The sequence below is a fragment of the Diadema setosum genome, chromosome 15 (assembly GCF_964275005.1).
Source record: "Diadema setosum chromosome 15, eeDiaSeto1, whole genome shotgun sequence".
Classification (NCBI taxonomy): Eukaryota; Metazoa; Echinodermata; class Echinoidea; order Diadematoida; family Diadematidae; genus Diadema; species Diadema setosum.
Genome location: NC_092699.1, coordinates 17203659 through 17225458, shown reverse-complemented (window position 1 = coordinate 17225458; position 21800 = coordinate 17203659). Strand labels below are relative to the sequence as shown.

The following is a 21800-nucleotide window of genomic DNA, read 5'->3' as shown; positions in this document are numbered from 1 at the left end:
GTTATTCCATATACGCAAATACACCTGTCCTCGGCTTTCGCCCACCGCGCGCCAGGCAAGCTTAGCAAACAGCAACTCTCCTGAGTCCTAGGATCCCTTCAACCTCTTGGAAGTATCACAAGTAGATGAAAGTAGTGATACGTGGGCTACAAACTACTTGTAACAGACCACTTACTGTTTCTACGCCATATCGAAGGACATTCTTTTGGCAGTTTGTTCCTTGTATAGCTGTTATCCCGAACGATCTCCCAGCTGCAGCTCTCATCCGGAACTCCTCCAGCACACATCCACTAGTCCAGTATCCCATTCCCACGCGCACAGGGAGAAAAGTTGCTCCTGACGCCACGACACTACGACTTCTCATATAACTTTGCGGGTGGTACTACCCCTACCAGTTCCACATTCTGCGTGAGAAAATCTGTTTGACATTGGAAGATGGGAGAACGTCGTCGAGCCATGATGGAGAAAGGAGCAATGATGATGAGGAGCGTGGATGAAGTTGACGACATCGCCTCAGCTCCTCTAGCCGAGACCGAAAATGTTTCTGCCATACCGAGCCGTCGAAGAACGGTGATCGACAGGCCGTACATCACTCGGGCCAGGCAGCTTGGCGGAATGCGGTAAGTCGCTCGGCGGTCTCGTTTTCGGCTGCAAATGGTATAAACACATTCATCTTGATGGTGATAACCGGTAGTCCTTTTCCACTGCAAGATATGCCAAATATTTGATGATGATGAACTTACATAACAAGTGATGAACAATAAGTTCATACTGTAGACAAATATTGTGAGAATTATTTCTTTATTAATTTATTTACCGAGTTACAGCTGTATTTATTTATTTATTTATGTATTTACTTATAATTATTTATCTATTTATTTGTTTATTAATTTATTCTTTTGCAGCAGGATGCTGGAATGCTTTAATAATTAAAATGATGAAGGACAGTTCTGGTCTACCACGAGTGCAGTGGTAGAAGAGCATACACCTGAAAATCTGGGCCCCGTTTATACATAAAAGATTTTAGGATAGCAACTCTTGCTGGAATGGCAACTTCCAATAGCAACAGCCAATCAGGAAGCTTGATTCTCGTTACTATAGCAATTGCTATTCCAGCAAGAGTTGCCATTGTTTCAACTTTTTATGAAATGAGGTCCTCGTCCTTTTAGTTTCGCCCAAGTAGAATTTAAACATACAACGTAATCTTTAATACTATAGAGCTATACGTGAGTGCAAGCTGCCCCCTAGCCATGGGCCACTGTCTCTTGAAGAGAGAGGTACCAGACTCGAGATCTAGACAGAAAAATCCATCCATCCAGAGGAATTTTATAACTTTTTGACTTTAACAGTTCTCATGCAGTGGAGGGGATTCTGTGAAGCCAGACACGATATCAGCAGGACATATCCCCGATGATAAAATACACACTGATCTTTGGGTCAACTCAAGATCCAGCTCCGTGTCTTTTTTTTTTTTTTTTAAATCACATTACATATGGTCTACAAGGTGTACATCCTGTAGTTCTACTTGTGGCCCGACCAGACGCTGTGTGAAGCATTGCTATTTATACAGCGACTGGGCTGTGTATAGTTATTCCACTTGTAGCTCTTACTGTAATACTCTTACTCTTTAATCTTGTAGCTTTTTACTGAGACACTGTACATCTACATCTGCATAGCAAAACAGTACAAGAATATACCCTTAACGTGTACAGTGGCCTGTAGAAGAAAAGAGTTTCCCATAAAAGTTATACTACTTGTCATTTGCTTGTCATCTAGAAGCAAGATTGATGAGGTCTTTCAAGTTTTCATTGCAACCACAACTTTTCTAGTTGTATATTTATCATCGGTACATAACTTGTTGAAAATAAATGGCGAAAAACATTTTCCAGAAACATGATGCTTAATGCTTTATAGTCTGCTAGTTTAATGCTTTATAGTCTGCTAGTTTAATGCATAATAGTCTGCTAGTAACTTTGAATATAGTCTTTACATACATTGTACAATTACAATCAGGCATTTGCTCTCTTCACTTTCAGACAACTTCATATTCCAGTCATTCACACATTAAAGGTAGGGGAGACCTTTTACAGACCTCCCAAAATGCAGCAAAACATTAAATATGAACCTCAGGGGACTTGTTTAGGCCACTGCTGAGAAATTTGGAAGTCAACAGTTATAGACGTACAATTTGAATAATGCACAAAACTCAACTACTCAGTAGTTCTGTGTGTCAGCCACACTTAGGAAGCCTAAGCCTTTTTGTTGCAGTCTTCTGTATTTTTTATCTATAAACACAAATCTAAAAGTATAAGAGCTGATGCAATAACATACATGTATGGAGTGTGTGGCAAGAATGTATATAGAAATTTTTAGTAAGTTTTGATGAACTTTCTTCACAAAATATACATTATGGACACACATGCAGTGCATGGGTCTGCAAAGGTAGCCTAGTAATGTACTGGAATTTACGGTGAGCCGCGAAAAAAATTCAATTCAAAATTTAACGGTCAATAAAAATGTACTAAATGTTACCTTCCACTTTCAATACTTTATGGGAGTTTCTAAAATGATACTCTCTTCAACATACCAATCTGTATTTATACAACTCTTCATTTGAGGCATGCAAATGGGATTCCCTACCTTTAAGTTTGTCTCTTCCACTTGTCTTTTATGCAATGCCAAGTGTAATTCATTTATCCCTTTTGAAGAAAATATGTCCCAATTTGTATTTAATGATCTCTTTTATTTCTGAAGAGAAAGTCTGCTTGTAATGCAGGCATTGAAACCAAAGAAGCCTGTTGCCTGCAAGTACTGAAACTTTGAGCAAACTTTGCTGAAAGACTTTGTAAAAAGGTTTTAATCACACTCCGATTGTGATTTTGCTTTTTTTTTTTCACTTATTTCATCAATATTACTATTTAGCGTACACTTGTTTTCATTAGTTTTTTTTTTCTTCTGATTTCATTCTCTTATATTTTTTAGTGGCTGGCATTGAGATAAAAGCTAATTACAATGTTATCTTCAGTACCAGGTTGACACAACAAAGGATGCACTGTTTCTCACTGACCTCAGTAGATGGATCATAATAGGGGAAGAGGTCTTTGTTTGTGCAGTTGTGTGTTGTAGTGTGTATTCATTTGTGTTGGTGAGTTTCACAGGGGCAGAATTAGGTGTACTGGAGATCAATTATACACAATGTCTAGTGTACTTCACAATGTCAGTTCATTGCAACAATGAACTAAAGTACACTGTAGTCTATAGTCAAATCCAGTGTGTGTTTCATTATGTCTCACTCTGTGTGTGTTGCTCTACATAGTACTTAGCTTTTCTGTTAAGTTCATGTAGGTTACCAGCTGTTTGCAGAATGTTGGATTCGTGGAATGCTTTATCATTCCAGTGCGGAAACTTTATAAAAAGTGCCAGAAGCTGGGGGATGGGGGGTTGAGGGGGTTGAAAATCACTTTGATGACTGCTATTGTTATTTTACACCACTGCCAATATAGTTCAAATTTAGTTTGACTGAGAAGAGGAAATGATGTTGTCTTTTTACATGGAGCTGATGAAATGATTATTTCCAACATTATTCCTTCTTCTTCCCAAAATACACTTTACAGGAAATCTAACTCCCTGTTGTCATTTCTGCTGTTTAGAGTCATCAGTATGTCAGGTAACACTTACAGTGTCAAGTGATAGGACTCTTGGCATACGGGAAGCAATTACCATTAATGTAACAAGACTAGTGGAATTCTCAGATTATACAACTGAGGGTTTACAACTTCCTAAGTGAAAGTGCTTAGCCCAGAGTGTGTCAGCTATTCAAACGTGTATTATCTCAAATGTAATCTTTTTAAAAATTCTTATTGATGCACCATTATCAGTCAACTACAACATTTCAAGCCATTGCAAAAGAAATGCACAGAAGAGCTATCATGGGGAAGAACAATTGGAAATTATATGTTCTTATTATTTTTGAGAATTTTATTTCAACATACACATTAACAACAACAACAATCAAAAGTACTTTCTTTTTGCTCGCAGGAGTGAGGTCGTGAAGGTAAAATGATGTCATGAAGTATGTAAGGCTGCATTTAGATGTCTAGTAGGCTATCAAATGAAATTTGAACACTATCAAGTTGGGCTTCTAATGATGCTGAACTGACAACATGATGAACATGATGTACCCAAGTTATACATAAGGTACACATTCAATAGAAGATTTATTTTTCCTTATCTTTTTTATTTGTACTGGGATAGGCAATATTCCGTTTGTGTACAGTGATACTTTGAAAGCAAAAAATGAGTGAAAGAGGCTACACACACACACTCACACACACACACACACATCTACATCCGTACACAAGATGCAGTCAGAGGTAGAAGGCTGCATGGAATAAAGTTGGGAATCCAAGGGTAGCAGATGATTGGAAACATGTCAGCCTTCTGATAACGAGTGTCTGGAGTTTCATCATAAATTAGTCACAAGGACAACAGCTGCTGTAATATCCAGAAAATGATTGCTACATATCAGTACATATGCAATTAATCTGTCATGTGCATGAGTTAATTTCTTGACTTTAAGAAAGCAAGGATGACTCCTTGAAATCTAGATGTTGTCAGGATCCTTCATGAGATGCTGAGAGTTTCATGTGTATTTGATTTAGAAGAGTGCACATTCTTCTGCCCCCCCCCCCAAAAAAAAAAAAAAAACACAACAGAAACAAAAGTTTACATGCGATTTCACAGTGATGGAAAAATGCATTACAGCAAATACTTCAAGTGCCACAAGTTCAGTTATTTCCGATATTTGTAGATATTCAAGTGCCTGAAATCTTAGTAAATATACCTTTTTTTTTCAAAGTTCATGAGAGCACATAAATATTTTTATACAAATAAAAAAGTACATATAGTATACTTTCCTTATAAATGCTCATGTACCATTTTTAAAAAAAAAATCATGCTGATGTGTTTTAATACGATAATTTTATCAATGGGAAAATGTATATTAGTTACAACTAATATCATAAATCATGCAATTTTTAGTAAAATGCTTACTTAACTTTTGATCAGGAAAACATGTATACAGAACTTTGTTTGCCTTCAAGTCACATGAATAGTTGCAAATGTTTTGCTCTTCTCAAAGTGGTAATTAGCAATTCGTAATGAAATACAGACACAAGAGTCTAACTAAATAGTGTTTTGGCAGCATGTGCCCTTCATGGTATAAAGATGGAAACTACAAAGTTGAAAATCTCAACTATAAACACTGAGGAGGAAATGCCCATGTTTGCAGAGCATTATGAGGGAAAAAAAAAACAATGTCTTTGATTTCTAAGCTGAAATATAAACTTAGTGTTGGCAACATATCAGAACATTTAGTTGCTGTTTTCTTTGGTTTTTCAGAATAAAAACATTGTATGTTTGGAATTCAAATTTTGTGGTCTGTAATTGATATACTATACATTTTTTTATTTTATTTGGGAGGATATGGTTGGGGAGACAAGAGGAAACAAAAGTTTTATGTCAGATCCACGCTCCCTGTAAACTTTATTTTTGAGGATGTCCGTGTATTTATTTCGCAGATTTTATAATCATTTCCCTTTGGATAAATTCAGTGTGTGAAGACATTAAAAATTCAGTCAGAGCAGAAGCCAGAGGACATTTCACCTGTGAGACAATTTTTTTTTTGGAAGATTATTTGTTTAAACGAAAGCAGCGTTATCAATCACTGAAGATTTGAGCATTGCTGGACAGTAATGGCAGAGGTATGGCTTGTTGATGTCAGTATATCATGGTAGTTGACATCCTGTGGGCTGCTCTAAATTACTTTCTCTTTCTGGTCACATGACCATGATAAGTCTTGTACATGTATAGTTCTCATCTGTGTGGAAATATGTATCCCTTTGTGCTTTGAGTGCTGATTGGCACAGAATACCCCACAGGTTTGTACACACTGTCCAAAGTTCCTAGCACACAAAGGGTTAAATGTATGGTACTGCTACTATTGGTAGAGATGAGGATTGGGCTTTTAAAGGTCCTGTTTACCTTTGGGAGCAGTGATCTAAACAATTTTCAAGATATCACATTTGATGCATATAGGTATAAGTCTGTTGTATCACAAAACATCCTGCCATGTAAAATTTTTGCAATAAAGCCTAAAATGTAAGGACTCAATTTGTTTTGGATTTTTCAGAGTATTGGTTTCTCCAATCTAGAACAACAATGAATTCCACAAGTCTATAATACCGGTTGTACATGGAGCAGTCGATTTATGTACAGCAATTACTCGGTGTGAAATTATGAAAATCGTCTGGAATGCCCCTTAAACTTTTTTGCAAGATATCAAGAAACCACTTGTAAAATAGTACAGAGCATACGACTCTAAGAGGAATTCAAAATTTTGAAAATCAGTTTTGGAATGGCCGAGACATCCAAAAAGAAAACAAAGTGATCGTAATTAGAATTGCTCTGTTTTGGGTATCTCAGCCATTTCAAAACCAATTTTCATCTAATGTTGAATTCCTCTTGGAATTAAATGGTTTTTCACATTTTATAAGAGGTTTTTCATTATTTCACCCAAAAATGTTGGAAACCTGAGGTTGGGTCTCAACCAAAACTATATGATCCATAATACATGTAGGGGGAGGGGGAGGAGGGGGGTGCATTTTAAAAATGGTAATATTGCTTCAAATTTCATGAATTGTTATATTGATTTTCCCCATAAGTCAGGCTTCACGATATTTGAAATGTCTGAATAACATCTTATATTTCAGCCATGTTGTAGTAATGTCATGTTTTATACATTAAAGACATTAATACTGTTTGCGTACTTGGAAGTTCCACTGCATGGGATGTTGGTGCTGGTGTTTGTCTTAAATTCTTGCTCATCCAAGTGAGCCAGAGTGTAAGGGATCTAGCAGTCTGGCTTTAGTCAAGACCTGCACAGACTGTTCAAAGAACAGGTATTATCACTAATACACCATGGCTCGGAAATGATGGGTGTGACAATATACCAGTTTAGTGGAGCTGGATGAGAGACGAACAAGCTCAGGTTGTCAGTCAAGTGCGAAGTGATCTCAGTACACAAAGAGAGTTTATAGAATTTGATACTCAACATTGCCACATGTCTGTGCCACATAAGAAAACAGAAAAAAAAGAAGATAAAATTGCCATTGGCAGTTCAGATGCACATTGCCAGATATGAATCCGCACCTATGTATGTATGTGCATATTAAATTTTCATGGAAATGAGACATAGTTGCTGAATGGTGCATTTGTCCCTGAGACATATCAAGCAATCATTACCTCATTACTGCAGAAGGTATCTCTCTCTATCTAGACTCAACAGTCTGTTCACACATTGCCCAAATATTAACAGTTTTGAAAATCAGGTTTGTTTTTGTTTGTTTGTTTGTGTTTTTTGACATGATGCAAAAACCATTCATTCGGGATTGTGGACACACACAGAGAAAAGTTGTGAACTCTCACAATAATTGGTTCAGTTTGATTTTTTTATTTTTATTTGGAAACTCAAGATTACAATAATTTGCTTGGATGGCATGTCTGAACAGCATGCAAAGAAACTATAATTTTTTTTTTTTTTTTAATCCCACAATTAAAATCACCTGTCCTAGGACTGCACACTCGGGGTGTATGAGGTCACACTTTGGTCACTGTTTGGGTATGTGCAGTCCATACATTCAGAGAGCATCATTTTGCTGCAGAATGATTTTTTTGTTGTTGTTGTTTTGTTTTGTTTTTTTGCCATGTGTTAAAACGGTGTCAAGTAAAATTTATTTTGGCATCACAATGCAATGAAAAAAAAAAAAAAAAAAAGGAGGAAAAGAACCAGATACCGTTGGTAGCTCCAGTGCATGAATGCGGCTATCATATCGCTCAGAATGGAGGTCAAATTGTCTGCCCTGTTGACTTCCAGATAGAGCTTTCTCAAGGCACATTGGTGTTATTAAACCTTGGGCATCCGTGGAAGGATAAAAGTGGGCTTCCAGTTGTCCATTAGGATGATTACAGATATTGGCTTTTACCAAGTAATTGACCTTATGCTTCACAGCAAATCCATCACAGCCCTTTGGGACACCTACGCCAATTGGACTACGAATGAATGCAATGCCTCGGTCACTTTGGAATTGTTAATGAGATTGCCAGCGACAGTTAAGTCAGGTGTTAAAGTGTGCATTGCCCTTCAGAGATAGTTTGAGGACAAATGCATGTTAAAAAAGGTCAAGCATGGTATGAGCTATAATTTCAAAGGAATAGATAAGGAGAAAACATGTTGTATTAAATGTGGTATGTATTCAAATTCAGCTCACATTCAATATAGGCCTACATTTTTTTTTTTTTAACCATCTTTTGTGGGGTAGATGTGTCAGATATGGTGGACACATTTGATATCAAAACATTCCATGGATTTACAATTGTGTGCAGTAGTTTCGATCACACTTCCTCATTTCCATCCTTGAAATTAATCATTCTTGCATCAAATTGTTTTCATTGCAACTTATTGTCAACTTTCCCTTCAGTGATGTTGATAAACATCGATTATACATTGTTTTGAGTACTAGCCATACCCACCTGACAATAAATGCCAGATTATTTTTATCATGGCTAGACCAGGGTGAAAACACTGAATAATCAGTGTTTCTTTAAGTTGATGAAGGGCAATTTTCAATCAGTTGGAAGACATTAATCTTTTAATCAATATGATCTACAGGCAGAAAAGCATTGGTTCAAGCCATACCCACCTGGCTACAATGAATGCCAGATTATTTTTAGCATGGCTAGACCAGGATGAAAACACTGAAAAGCATTGGTACAAAAGTAATTTTAACTGAAATTAAAATGTCTGACATGAATGTGATTTAAATCATAATATAAGTATCTATCGCTGGGGAAGTCAGCAATACAAGTAGGCAAACTTGAGCTTTTGTAGTTTCCTGTCTGAGCAAAGGCACAGCATGAACGTGAGGTACAATCTAACCTCTGAGGTGGTGCTACAAATGTATGTCTCCCCTCCTCCCTTGTAGAATAGTATAAAGCGATCGCCAGACAGGGCACAAAGCACAAACACGGAACAAACAAAAAAATTAATTCTAAACCGTGTAGCAGGGACACTAAGAGAACCTCCAGAAGTTGCACACAGTCATTGTCAGTATCTGTACATTGTTACAGCGCACAAATGGGGGGAGTTTCATGCATGGGTGCACACGGAAGTATACTGTACGCTCATCTTCTTCCTCAGAGCCCCATTTACAATGTATGAAGATTGTATGTATTATAACAGGAGAGTTACATTTCATCCATTAAATGAAATATTGCTCAGAGCTTAGAGCTTATTGCTTAGAGTTGCCAAAATGTCAGTGTAACTCAGTTAAAAAAAATGATTAAAAAAAAAATCAAGATATCTTACTACAGAGCACATTTTGCAAGTGGCATCCAAAAACAGTACATTTCATTTGAATTTATGGCTCAGATATCATTTTGAAAATTAAAATGAGCGAGTTACCGTTTTGAAATGTTGCTGAGAAGATGAAGAGCTTGTGCATCTTATTTCTTTATGCCAGCATTTAAATGGTAGGTGCTCATTGAAATGTATGTAATGTGCCTTTTAAAAAAGTTAAGTGGTTAAATTCTGACAGTTTGATTTGTATAAAATTGTATCTATTACCTAAGTAGGCTTTGCATAAAAATATATGAAATTCATGCAACAACGTTCGACTGTATATTTTAACCTGTAGTGAACAGCAATTGACAGGTGCTCAGGATATGAGATTTAGCAACAAATAAATAATACCAGTTTAATAAGAGCTAATTAGCTGACTAATGAGGATGAATTCCTCTAGGGAATGCACCTCTGTTGGGGGCTGGGTATGCTTTCTTCTAAATATCTAGATCAGAGGGACTATTGGTATTTGTGTAAATTCAGAAAATACTTTTTTTCTCACAATCATCCATTAGGAACCTCTTTACATCCCAAGTTTTGGTAGAAAGGGGAAAAAACTCCCATGCAAATTTCAAGACCAAAGTAAAGTCAGATGGGTTTAATAGTAGATGCTGATCAGGAAAGATGTTGAATATTTTGTGTATCATAAATAATGTGTGTGGGGTTTTTTTTGGTGTGCATTTTTTTTTTTACTCCTTAATTTTTAGCAAGTGTGTTATGATGACCCCATTGTAGCTGGGACAAATTGGGTACCAGTTTTTGCATTTTGATCTTCTTTTTTAAAACACATTAAATTTTCTGCAGACCTATTGGGTCTCTTATTTTTTTTTTTCCATTTTGTTTAATTTTAGCTGAGCCTGGAAATATAGACCATCAATTCTGAAAATGAGATTTATCTGCTTCTCATGAGCTTAATTGTAACTAAGTGTATCCTGCAAGGCCAGATTTCATCAAAAGCTGCTTTTCAAAATTGATTTAATTTGGAAATGGATTTTATTGGTGGTGGGTTGTTGTTTTTTTTTTCCTATGATTTGTTTCATTTTTGGTGCTGCTGGTGATGTTGGTCTGTCCAGCAATGATATGATCAACAAATAAGAATATAATTATGGAATTATGCAGGTAATTTAATAGTCCATCCAATAGTCACAGCATTTTATCTCTCATCAGGAAATGAAGATGAATGGCGCCCTCTATCATCAAATCAGTGCCCAAATCTGGGAACATGAAATGATATCACAATGAAAAAACAAACAAACCACAAACAAATTCATTGTACAGTAAGATAGGATGTTTTTAGCTTTGATAAGACACTTTGAAAATGTGAAATACAATTGTAGAGCATGACTCGAAGGAAGGAGTACTCGAACTTGTGTAGAATACTTACATTTGCTCATAATATTATGTTTCAGTAAAACCCTGTGCTCTTTTTTTTTTTTATTTCTTTGCTAATCTATTCTGATAGTAGGTATGTTCCATAACTATTCAATTTGTATCTTATTACCTCCGCCAAGGGAGGAGGTTATGTTTTCGTTACCGTTGGTTTCTTTTTTCGTTCGTTCGTTCGTTTGTCCGTGTGCAAAATAATTCAAAAAGTAGTGAATGGATTGGGATGAAACTTGCAGGAAAGGTTGAGAATGACACGAGTAACAAACGATTAACTTTTGGTAGTGATCCGAGAATTTTGGGGGAATTTATGAAGGATTTTGATATTTTGGCAGGTAGGGTCAATGAACTTGGGAGTTCAGGCTGCGCGTATTTGAGGTTTGCATGCGCGCACCAAAGTTCGTGCTCTAGTTTCTGCTGGGGAGAGGCGTGCCGCGCATCTGAGGGCTTATGACGTAACAAAGGCTTCTATATTGGGAAATCGGGCAATTTTTCAGTGGGTGAAAATCAGTTATCTCTGTGGAAGAGCACGATCATTAGTGGAAAGTATCGGTAACTGCTTGGCGGAGGTCTGCGCTCTCGGAGTGCTTTTCTGATTACTAATATGTTTACTTTATTTTGCACATGTTTATTCATTTGTTTATTTAATTGTTTGCTTTGTTTTGCTGGATCTGTGTTTTTGTGTGCCATCACTTCATTGTACCTAGTTGTAAAATACAAAAATATTAAAGCAATACCAGATTGAACTAATTTGCTGAATAATGAGGTCAAATATCTCTGTCAAATGCACTTGTGTTGGAGGCTACACACAGTGGTGGATCCAGGTGGGGGTGCACCGGGTGGCTGCACCCCCATTTATTTTTGTTAAAACAAAAGAAATGAAAAGAAAAAATGGGGACATGCACCCCCTTTTATTTCATAAAGGTGCTCCCTTTTACAGAATTCGTGGATCTGCACCTGCACACATGCTTTCTCTTTTTAGATAAGAGGGACACTGGTGTTTTTTGGTAGATTTAGCAAATGCATTTTTTTTCCCTTTTTTTTTTTTTAGTTGTGAAGCACAATCATCTGTTAGGTACCTCTTTTAGATGTAAGTCTTGGCAGACAAAATTTGAAAAAAAAAAACAAAAAACTCATGCAAATTTCAGGACCAAAGTGAAGTCAGTTGGTTTTAGTAGATTTTTGATCATGAAATATCTTTAAATCTTTGTGTATCACAGAGAGTGTTTTGTTATTTTTTTTTCTTTTACTCTTCAGTTTTTAGCATGTGTCTGTGGTGAATTATTTACAGGTGTGGGAATCGACAGTGACTGTGACTCACATTGCATTAGTCTTCCATCAACAAACCTCAATACATTGTAGCACCCTTGTTTGATCATTATGTGAATGTTACGTGTGCCGTATCACTGTTCTTGTATTCAGCCCAGTGTATCTCACTAGATAAGCAAAATTTTCTGTCATGATATACTTTGATAAACAAAGTGCAGTGGAACCCAAAGGGTTTTGGTTACTAAAGTGTGAGACACTTTATTATTGTTCTACATGGTACATTGTAAGTAATCAATGACTAGAGTACAGAACATGCAGGGAATTCTGGCAGAATGCACAAGAATGTCAATCTTTTAGGTACCAACTTCAACAACATTGAAATGTCTGTATTATTACTGGCACAGTCAAATGCCCGCCATACAAACACACACACAAACACACACACACATGCACACTCATACAGAGCCACCAACCCCTAAAAAGAATAACCCTTTTGCCTGAAGCCAAGACTAGCTACCAGTTTAAAGGTCACCATTCATCCAGGCTAACATCAGCTGGTACTACAGTCTGTCCCTATGGCAGCTTCGGCGCACTCGGTACAGAAGCCTCCTGTGCACACATGGTGAAAAGCTGGGGAGGGCAGTGCACTCTCTACCTGCCTATTCCTTCCATTTAGCATCTTGTGTTCCTTTATTGGCAGAGCTCTTGCCGTAGCTTGCTTACCGGCACTCCGTGCACCTGCACAGTCCCCTAATGTACATCAACAAAGTTTGAAGATCAGCAAGGGAACGTGCATGGCTTTTGGACTTCATGAGTATTTGCGTGTGTTTGTTCTCAGCAGAGGGAAGAGGAGAAGAGGGAATAATTTAGCCAAGAAAAATCTGCCTCCTAGTTTGTGCACATGACAGCGCGTAGTGTTATTCTTTTGCAGTCTAGGAGAGCTGTGGATACACCATTACACACATTTCAGGGGAACATTTGAAGGGAACCCGGTTTGCTGACACTCAAGAGTGCAGACTTTGTTCTCTAAAGTTTGTGACGCTTTCAACTCAGGAGATGTTCAGAAACTTCTGCTGGTAGGAAAAATGACCGCGTGCTGAGATCTTGTCGGTTTATCGCTGTGGTGAGAAATAAACCCAAGAAGCATGTTGAAGAAACTGGGCTGTCACAAAGACGTGTGCAGCGGTGGCGCGGCAGAGGAGAAATCGAGTTTGTGCAACGGCCTGCTGACTGCTTGCCAACAACAATCTGGGGCTGGGTAGGTATTCATGATGTGATACATGGAGAATGTGGACTGCATGCAGAGAAAATGAGTCACCGGCCTACAATTAATGGAATATAGAGTGAAAGAAAATGTCTGAACCTCCTTGCAATGTCACATTCTCTTTTACTTCTGTAAAACGAGGAATGTTCGCGTGCATTTTAATTCCACAAATTTTGCAAGAGTCGAGTGTCGTGAAATTAAAATGCACGCTAAAGATCTTGTTTACACTATAATGCATTTAATGGTAGAGGCAACCCGCAAAAAAAAAAAAAAGGGCTGTTGGCTCCCCTTCACAAAAATTTCATGCCACGAAAAAATACTGTGTATTACACTCCTTATGTAGTACACTAGCTGGCATGTTGCCTTTTCAAATACTCGAAAGGAAACTACACAATGTTTCACAGCCAATAATCATTGGTCAGCTAGCAGACACACAAAAAATTAATGACTTATACCATGTACAGTAATGAGTTTTATCTGTTTACATTGAGTTGAGTTTATTATTTAAAATTTGCTCAATTCATATATTGCCATGCACATTTTGTCTGTGGAGTGATGTTTTTCCCAAGTATGATGATTTAACAACAGATGTGTAAATGAGAAGAAATGTATGAGGTGTCATGATCACCCAACCAAGATGCTAATAGTAATACTAAAACAGACCCTCTGTTCAGATGCAAGGCAGTTTATACCAAAACCTGATAGAGAAACAACAAAAATTATTGTATATCCGACAGTCCGTTCAGATGCTAACCTTGACTGTTCTGGAAAATGTTGTATGGATATGCAGTTTCCCACTACTATGATCATGACGTTGCCGCTAGTGAGAGGAATAGGGTCACCTTTCATGCGCGCTCACATTAAGCCCCGCCCAGTTATATCAGTCCATGGTCGCCATGTATGTTACCAGATGCATATGGACATGATGGAATGCTGATTCGTTATCAAGTTCTAGTTGAAATGATACTCTGACCGTCATTTCGTTACGTGCGTCATTTCGTTATACGTTATATAGTTAGTCAGCATTCAGACATATAAATTCATCATTATATACTGTAGGCTCTATTTACTGTTTTAGTAAAAAAAGAATTGCATCTGGACACCCTGTAAAGGCCCATATTACACCTTACTTTATTGGATTAACCCGTTGAGGACGAGTCCCATGTATACTCGGGCAGACGTCTATGGGAAATGCATGTTGCAGCAAAATCAGTCCGTCCTCAACGGGTTAATAAGCCTTACTGTGCTTTGTTCACCACCAGGCATGCACCCTGGAGTTCTCGCTTCTTCGGGTTGGCATGGATGTCTAGAAACCCATTGTCAATGAATAGAGATTACTTAATCTCCCTGATCCTTATTGTGTTGCCACGCCCTTACGGGACAAATCCACCTTCATAAACATGACGATTGAGAGAATGCAGCAATATTAGTAGAACACATAGGTGAAAGTTTGAGAAAATGTTGGACAATCCGTTCAAAAGTTATGCATTTTGGAAGTTTCAGTTCCACGATCGCTGGATGTGAAGACTGCTACAGTTTGTGATGTCATATGAGTACAACCATATAAAGAAACTATAAAGAAAATTCAACATATTTTCACTTTTCTCGCATAATAGAAGAGCACATGACTTGCCTCTTTCAGAGGGCAGGGGGAGTAATATTACTGTTAGCATTTATCAGTTACAATTTGAGGGAATGTGTACTTTTTTCAAAAAATGAAATTTTGTGGAATTCTCTTTATATTTTCCTTATATCATTGTATGCATGTGACATCATCATGCAGTAGTGTTCTCATCCAGCAGTGACTGCACAGAAACTTTAAAAAATCATAACTTTTGAATGGATTGTCCAATTTTCCTCAAACTTTCACTGATGTGTTCCACTTATATTGCTGCATTATCTCAATCCACATGTATATGAAGTTGAACTTGTCCTTTAAGGCTGAACTGAGGTATCATGGCTACACCCAAGTGAATGTAACCTGTAACTAATCTACAACTAGATCAAGTGTGGGTGGATTACTGAATGCTTCACATGAAAAAACTTGGCAAGTAGTAAGTGTAGTATTTATGAGTAAACTCGGCCCCTTTATACTCATTAGGCTGAGTTTTCCCACAAATATGGTGTATGCGGTATGTTCTTGGTTTTACACCTTATCCAATTTTGCACAGTTGGTAAACATTTCTTCACATCAAAATATTCCATTTTTATGGGCATTGTTCCAGGCATGGGCTAAAGATGTTGAATCAAATACGGTACAGTTTTTGAAGTCAGTGTTACAGAAAAGCCAATGCTACTAACAAGCCAGTGGAATCAAGTAGGAGATATTTAATTTCTTTTTTCATGCTGTGTCACTGATTTTCTGCAACAAAGGAAAAGCATTCACATGATATATCATACATGTGAGTTCAGTGAATGCAAACGTGACAAAAAATTGAAGAAAAATCTGATAATCCTTTCAAAAGCTATGACCCCTCAAATTTGGGGGAATTCCCTGTGCCGCCCCTTCTCAATGGGAAATCAACTTCAGTAATGAGGTCAAAATAGAACGATGATTATTCTTATTCATTCTATTTTCTCCCATGTGTTAGCATGACAAAAAGACTTCACATTAGATGCCCTCACATTAGCAACAGGTACTGTACTCTTATGGAACGGAGAGAATCGTCCTGTAGTGTGGCGATACATGCAATAGGAAGGCAGGCCCGACTTGAGATATTAGTGTATTCGCAATCCCTATATCTGCTATGACTTCTGTACAGCTTTATGACTGATCCCATACAGTGTAAGTACACACACTACAGAATCTTGACTGGAGTCAAATGTTACTGACAAGCATAATGCTTGAACAGTGCACATATTTGTTGATGGGCAATTGTATTATTTTCGAATGTACCCCAATGAGCAGCAAATTAAGATTGATTCTATTGGCCAACCTTCTTTCTTCTGGGCTTTTAATAGATCCTGCAACCTCTGTAGGAGCTCCAAAAGGGGTAATTCTGGTACCGCTATTTCAAAATATGCTATCACCGGAATAAGTGTGTGGATTTCATTTTGCTTACTGTGTTGCATACATATGTTTACAACTTCATATAAACAAGATACAGTGTACAGTGAATTAGGTATGCACAAATGTGCATGCTACAAAATACAGTTGAACCTCTCGTATCCGGACATGTCGGGACCGGGGCTCATCCGGATAAGGGATTTGGCCGGATATGGGAGACTCAATGCTTTATACACGTATACATACACATGTACTGATGTAGCGAATTGTAGTACCACAATGCGCTGTAGTAATGTGTATACTGCAACCTTTCGTTGTTACATTTGGGGATGCTTGGGGATGTTAAAATGTCTGAAGGTAAGCAGTTTGGAAGGAAATTTGATGTAATGTATGTTAATCATGTTCGAAGTAATATATAATTCATGTGTGTTTGTGTAGGAGTTCTCAAGGAGTTAGGAATCCCCCTTTCCTCCCGTAATTATTAAAACAAAAATCACGGCGAGATTGCGTCCGTATATTAGAGAGATCCGGATAAAGGGAGGCCGGATAAGAGAGGTTCAACTGTACCACAGGTTTTCTCTCATTTTTTTCTGCGTCAAAAGTTTCAGTGGCCGTTGTCATTATGAAGACTGACATTGCTGAGTCTATGCAATGACTTCAGTACTAGAATGCTGTTTCTAACCTTACAAATTATAAATGTAAATAATAGGTGATTACAGGTCCAGATGACAAACAAAAAGCCAGCATTCTAATATTTTCCATATGACACGTGACATCTTAGTTTGTGAAATGTTAAGTATTATATAACACCTATTTAGAATGTAGCTATCCGATTGGTCGATTGCCCATCACGTGACATTTAGTGAAAAGTTCCATTGCACGCTCTGGCTGTCAGCCATGCAATTGTGTTTTAGAGCAAAAAGTTCCATTGCACAGCTCTGATGACATACAAATAGACAAACATGTGCCGCGTGCACTCAACAATTACAAGCACGCTGACAAGCGCATACTTTTGTCACCCATTTTTGTAAACAACTTCGTTTCGCTTATGTACGTACACAGTGACTGCAACTGTGAGGCTACTCATTCGTCTTTCACGGAAAATGGTTGCCATTTCTGTGCTAAATTCAAGAATCCGTGAGTACCAAATCTGTTGACGTTCGAGGTGTTTTATAAAACAAATAGTGTGGTCTTTACTTGTGCAATGGAACAAGATTTCGCACTCATGACCGTTCACTATTTGTATATTATTTTATAGCTCTGCCATCTCTCTTTCTGGTGAACTTCTCTGTCTCAAGGGCAGATGCTATTGCTGTATGAATGTAGTTGCAAAGCAATTAACTTCTTTCACCCCTCTGTTTTGTTGTTCAGTATACGTGTGGATTTACCGACAACTAGTGATTTGCAAAATAAGAGAGTCACAGTACCTGTACTAGGTTTAGATGTGACAACGTGACTTGGACAGAAGATTGTTGATTTGTGTACACTTCTTTTTCTTCACTGTTGTATTTATCCCTATGCATCCAGAGCTTTTTGCGATTGCAGGTTTTGACATTGCGATGTAGGCCCGAGTATGAGTGGTTTGAATGTCATGTGACATGCTTGCCTGCCAACTCAGCATCTCCCACTACTATCACCAGGAAATCTTTGTGGTTATGATTCTTAAGTCCTGTCCATGCTTAATTAGCTGATTGGCTCAGCTTCTGGGGGGCATTTCATCAACGAGTTCGTCGGAGATTTCACCAACAAATTTGCTATCAGCCAATCAGACCAAGGATTTCATTAGCTTTTAACAGTTGTCAGTGTAAATCCTTGCGTCTGATTGGCTGATAGCAATTTAGTCGGTGAAAACCTCCGACGAACTCGTTGATGAAACGCCCCCCTGGAGTACTTTCTTTGCCAATTGTCAGTGGTGGCCAGTTAATAGAGACTGCCTGATCCTAACCCCTATTGTGTCGTCATGGCCATCCTCTTGGACTAGGCTTTGTAATGTACCTGAACAGACTGTCTTCCTTTCTATAAGGTTAAGTTTGTACGGATTTACTGATTGTTAAGGGGGGGGGGGGGGGTCACATTTATGGACAGTGTGAAGTGCCTGATTGTGTATCCATGGACATGGAGGTAACCTCCTTGGTATAGGGTTATACTCTGGCCTGGTGCTATCATGCTCCAATGAATCATGGAAACGAGATCTCCGTCAGGTTTCCAGTTTTTTGGGAACATTACAGCTTCTTCTGTGTCACATCCATCAAGAAGCACTTACAGTAGTCGCATCTTAGCTCTCTGTGTGCAATATGTCAAGTGTCAGCGACTGCATTTGTAAATAATGAATAGAATGGATGTGCATTTTATTTGCAAGTAGCCCAGTACGGTGAATAAAAATGCTTCTCTTCGTAGAAAAAAAAAAATCATCTGTAGACCTACATGTACACTGAGGTGAGTGCATAATTCTGTCTTCGTATGTGTAGACAAGGAATACAGGTGTATTTCTGACCAAAGATTAAGTATGGAAATTATCGAGCATAATGCTAGGCTTCACTTGTGAGTGCAACCAGCGCAGTATGGTAATTCAATATTTGCCCTCATGAGCTCTCACTGGCTGAATGACTTTGCAGAATAGAAACACTTGGAGAGATAATAACGTGCACATTGATGTTCTCATACAAGCCACATAGGGGTGCTGAAACTATTGCACTGTTATCTTTCTTTTCCCTAGTTGTCTTTTCTATGTGTATTGTAGAACATTTTGTATTCACGGCTTGAATTTTTTTTTTTTTTTTTTTTTTTTTTTTTTGCGAATAGAAGCCGATGACACTCTTTTGCTTCATGAAATTTTTGTGAATTGCCACTGGCTTTCAATGCATATAGTGTAGACAAGAACTTTTGTGTCCATTTTAATTTCACGAATCTTGGCTCTCGCAAAATTCATGAAAAATGCATGTGAACATTCCTTGTTTTACAGTAATCATTTCTGGCTGTATAGTATACAATTTTTTTTTTCTCATCAAATATTGAGAAAAGATGTCTTGAATGAAAAGTATGTTTGTTTGTTTTTTTACTAGAAATTTTTATGTTGGAACCCAAATATGGTTTGGTCTTCTTTGCCTGTTCATGGCTAGAAGGTTTGTATCTATGGCTCAAATGCCATTAGTATAGTGTCATCATGTATAATTTCTTAATACCCACTGCCAAGTAAACAAAAATGTACAAAATGAATTGTGGCTGGGTCAATATCACCAGCATTCCTCAAAAATGCTGAGTCATCTTTCGTGGTAGTGTCGTCGGCACTACGTTTGTTTACCTGCAGTGTGCCTTGCTCCAGCACACATGATACATGAAGCGTGGCTGTAGCAGGAAATCTGTGTAATGCTGTGCACATAAATTTTGCAAGTTACGGTCTTCATTTTGCACTGTAAGTAAACCGATTTTCATTTCCAAGGAACCCAAGAGATTATGCAGATCTTGTTTTGTTCTGGTATTAATAAATCATAAAATTAAAAAAGGAAACAACTGAATCTCTTCAAACAGTTGTACCCTGATTTTAACTGTATTTGGAGCTGTGAGTTTTCAGAAAACTGAAAATCAATAATGAAAATAGAGTTGCCAAGAGGGGCCTTCTAATTTGCAAAAGTATTTACATGTAAGGTGAGTAGTTTATTAGGTCTATCACTATTAGTATCCTGTGTGATATCTCCAAGGGAAGATAATTATGTTTCAAAGATCTTTCTCGTATACATTATGTCATATTTTAACCACTTGATATTCAGGCGCATTGCACGTGTACATCACACGTTTATGGGAGCTAAGGGTTGACGGCAGCATTGCTAGACAAATTTTGAGCAATGGTCTCATGTCTTGCACATATATGTGACTATGTATGCCCATCTGCTGTGAATGAATTTTATTTTCACTGAAAAATTACATACAATACATAAATGTGATCAACTGTCACAGGAATTGAGCAATGCAAAACCATTGTGAGGTGATTCACTCTGAAGGTTCAGTTCAGTTCAATGACATTTATTTCCAGCAAAGCTTAATATACTTATTAAAGTACAGATAATGATGAGATCGAAAGTGAAAAACAAAGCAAAACAAAATATGTAAATGAATATGATATGCAATAATGTGCAATATCAGAATAAATGGACATACAAAACATAGGGAGGGACATACATTGTAGACAGAGACAGATGAAGATAGAGACCAAGGCAACGACTTTCATTCAGACATTGAAACTGACAGAGACGCAAGTACAACGTTTGTATGGACGTTAAAGGGACTTTACAGTATTGGTTGAGGTGGGGATTCATGTTTTGAACATTCGTAAGTGAGATAATGAGAAACCTCTTATGAAATATTAAAGAGCATGTAATTCTAAGAAGGATTCAACATTTATTTGATGAAAATTGGTTTTCAAACGGCTGAGATATCCAAAAAAGTGATTTTAATAAAAGGCGACAGGCCACGCCTTTTATTAGGATCTCTTTGTTTCACCTTGTTTTGGGATATCTCGGCCATTTCAAAACCGATTTTCATCAAATAAACTTTTGATACCCCTTAGAATTGCATGTTCTTTGACATCACATAGAGTGGTTTCTGAATATCTCGCAAAACGTTAAAAGCTAGTTAAATCCTCACCTCAACCAGAACTGTACACACCCTTTAACAATAGGGACGTAGAGCATATAACAGATGTGTGGTACAGGGAGATCGTCGAGGGTATATTGGGTTTTCACTCAAAGCAGTGGATTTGTTTGCTACAATTTTTACCATAACAGCATCAGAAAATTTCTTCATTTTGATTTTTTTTTTTTTTGGAAATTCTCCCTCCTCGATTCATATTCTGAACTAGAGTGGCATCTGTACAGGAATTCAAATCCATTCAGTCAGATCAGTGATATTTCGTGCACAATATTCATAGCTTGAGAGGCGAGGTTCAAATGCAATATGGATTTTTGTGAGCATCATTTTGGTGTGGAGAGGCAGCTGCAACAAGCAGAAAAACTTAATGAAGAAATGATTGGTTAGAGTCGCAGACCCCAAAATTCCAATCACAAAGTTTGATTGCACACCAGAGTTTCATATGCACCGATTTTGTTAGTCCCGAGCGATCGACTGGATCACAACCTCACGGTTTCCTGTATCGGTTTACCCCCACCACCATCCAAGTTGGCGTCATTCGTCGATAGGAGGTGCCTTTTGAAAGCAGCCGGAGAGTGTAATTTGCGTTCGCACAGCCTTGGGTGTGATAACTGGTTACGGACAGATCGTCGGGATTTCCTTAATTTGCGACCATATGAGGACAGTTTTGCAATACAGTTTAATGTCATACCACATATTTATTTGCCGCGTAGATTCATTTTGCAGAGTTGGAAATAGGGCATGTTGGTTGGCTCCTGTAATATCACAAAAGTGTG

At 37.7% G+C, this 21800-nt stretch overlaps 1 protein-coding gene across 1 annotated transcript in view; it reads left to right on the top strand.

Annotated features, from left to right (window-relative positions):
* Positions 1-435: 435 nt before the first annotated feature.
* LOC140238865 (NAD kinase-like) overlaps positions 436-21800 on the top strand; it is a 58241-nt gene continuing 36876 nt past the window's right edge. Inside the window, exon 1 of the mRNA XM_072318761.1 lies at positions 436-620. Coding sequence (XP_072174862.1) covers positions 436-620 — 185 coding nt within the window. The remainder of the gene's footprint in view (positions 621-21800) is intronic.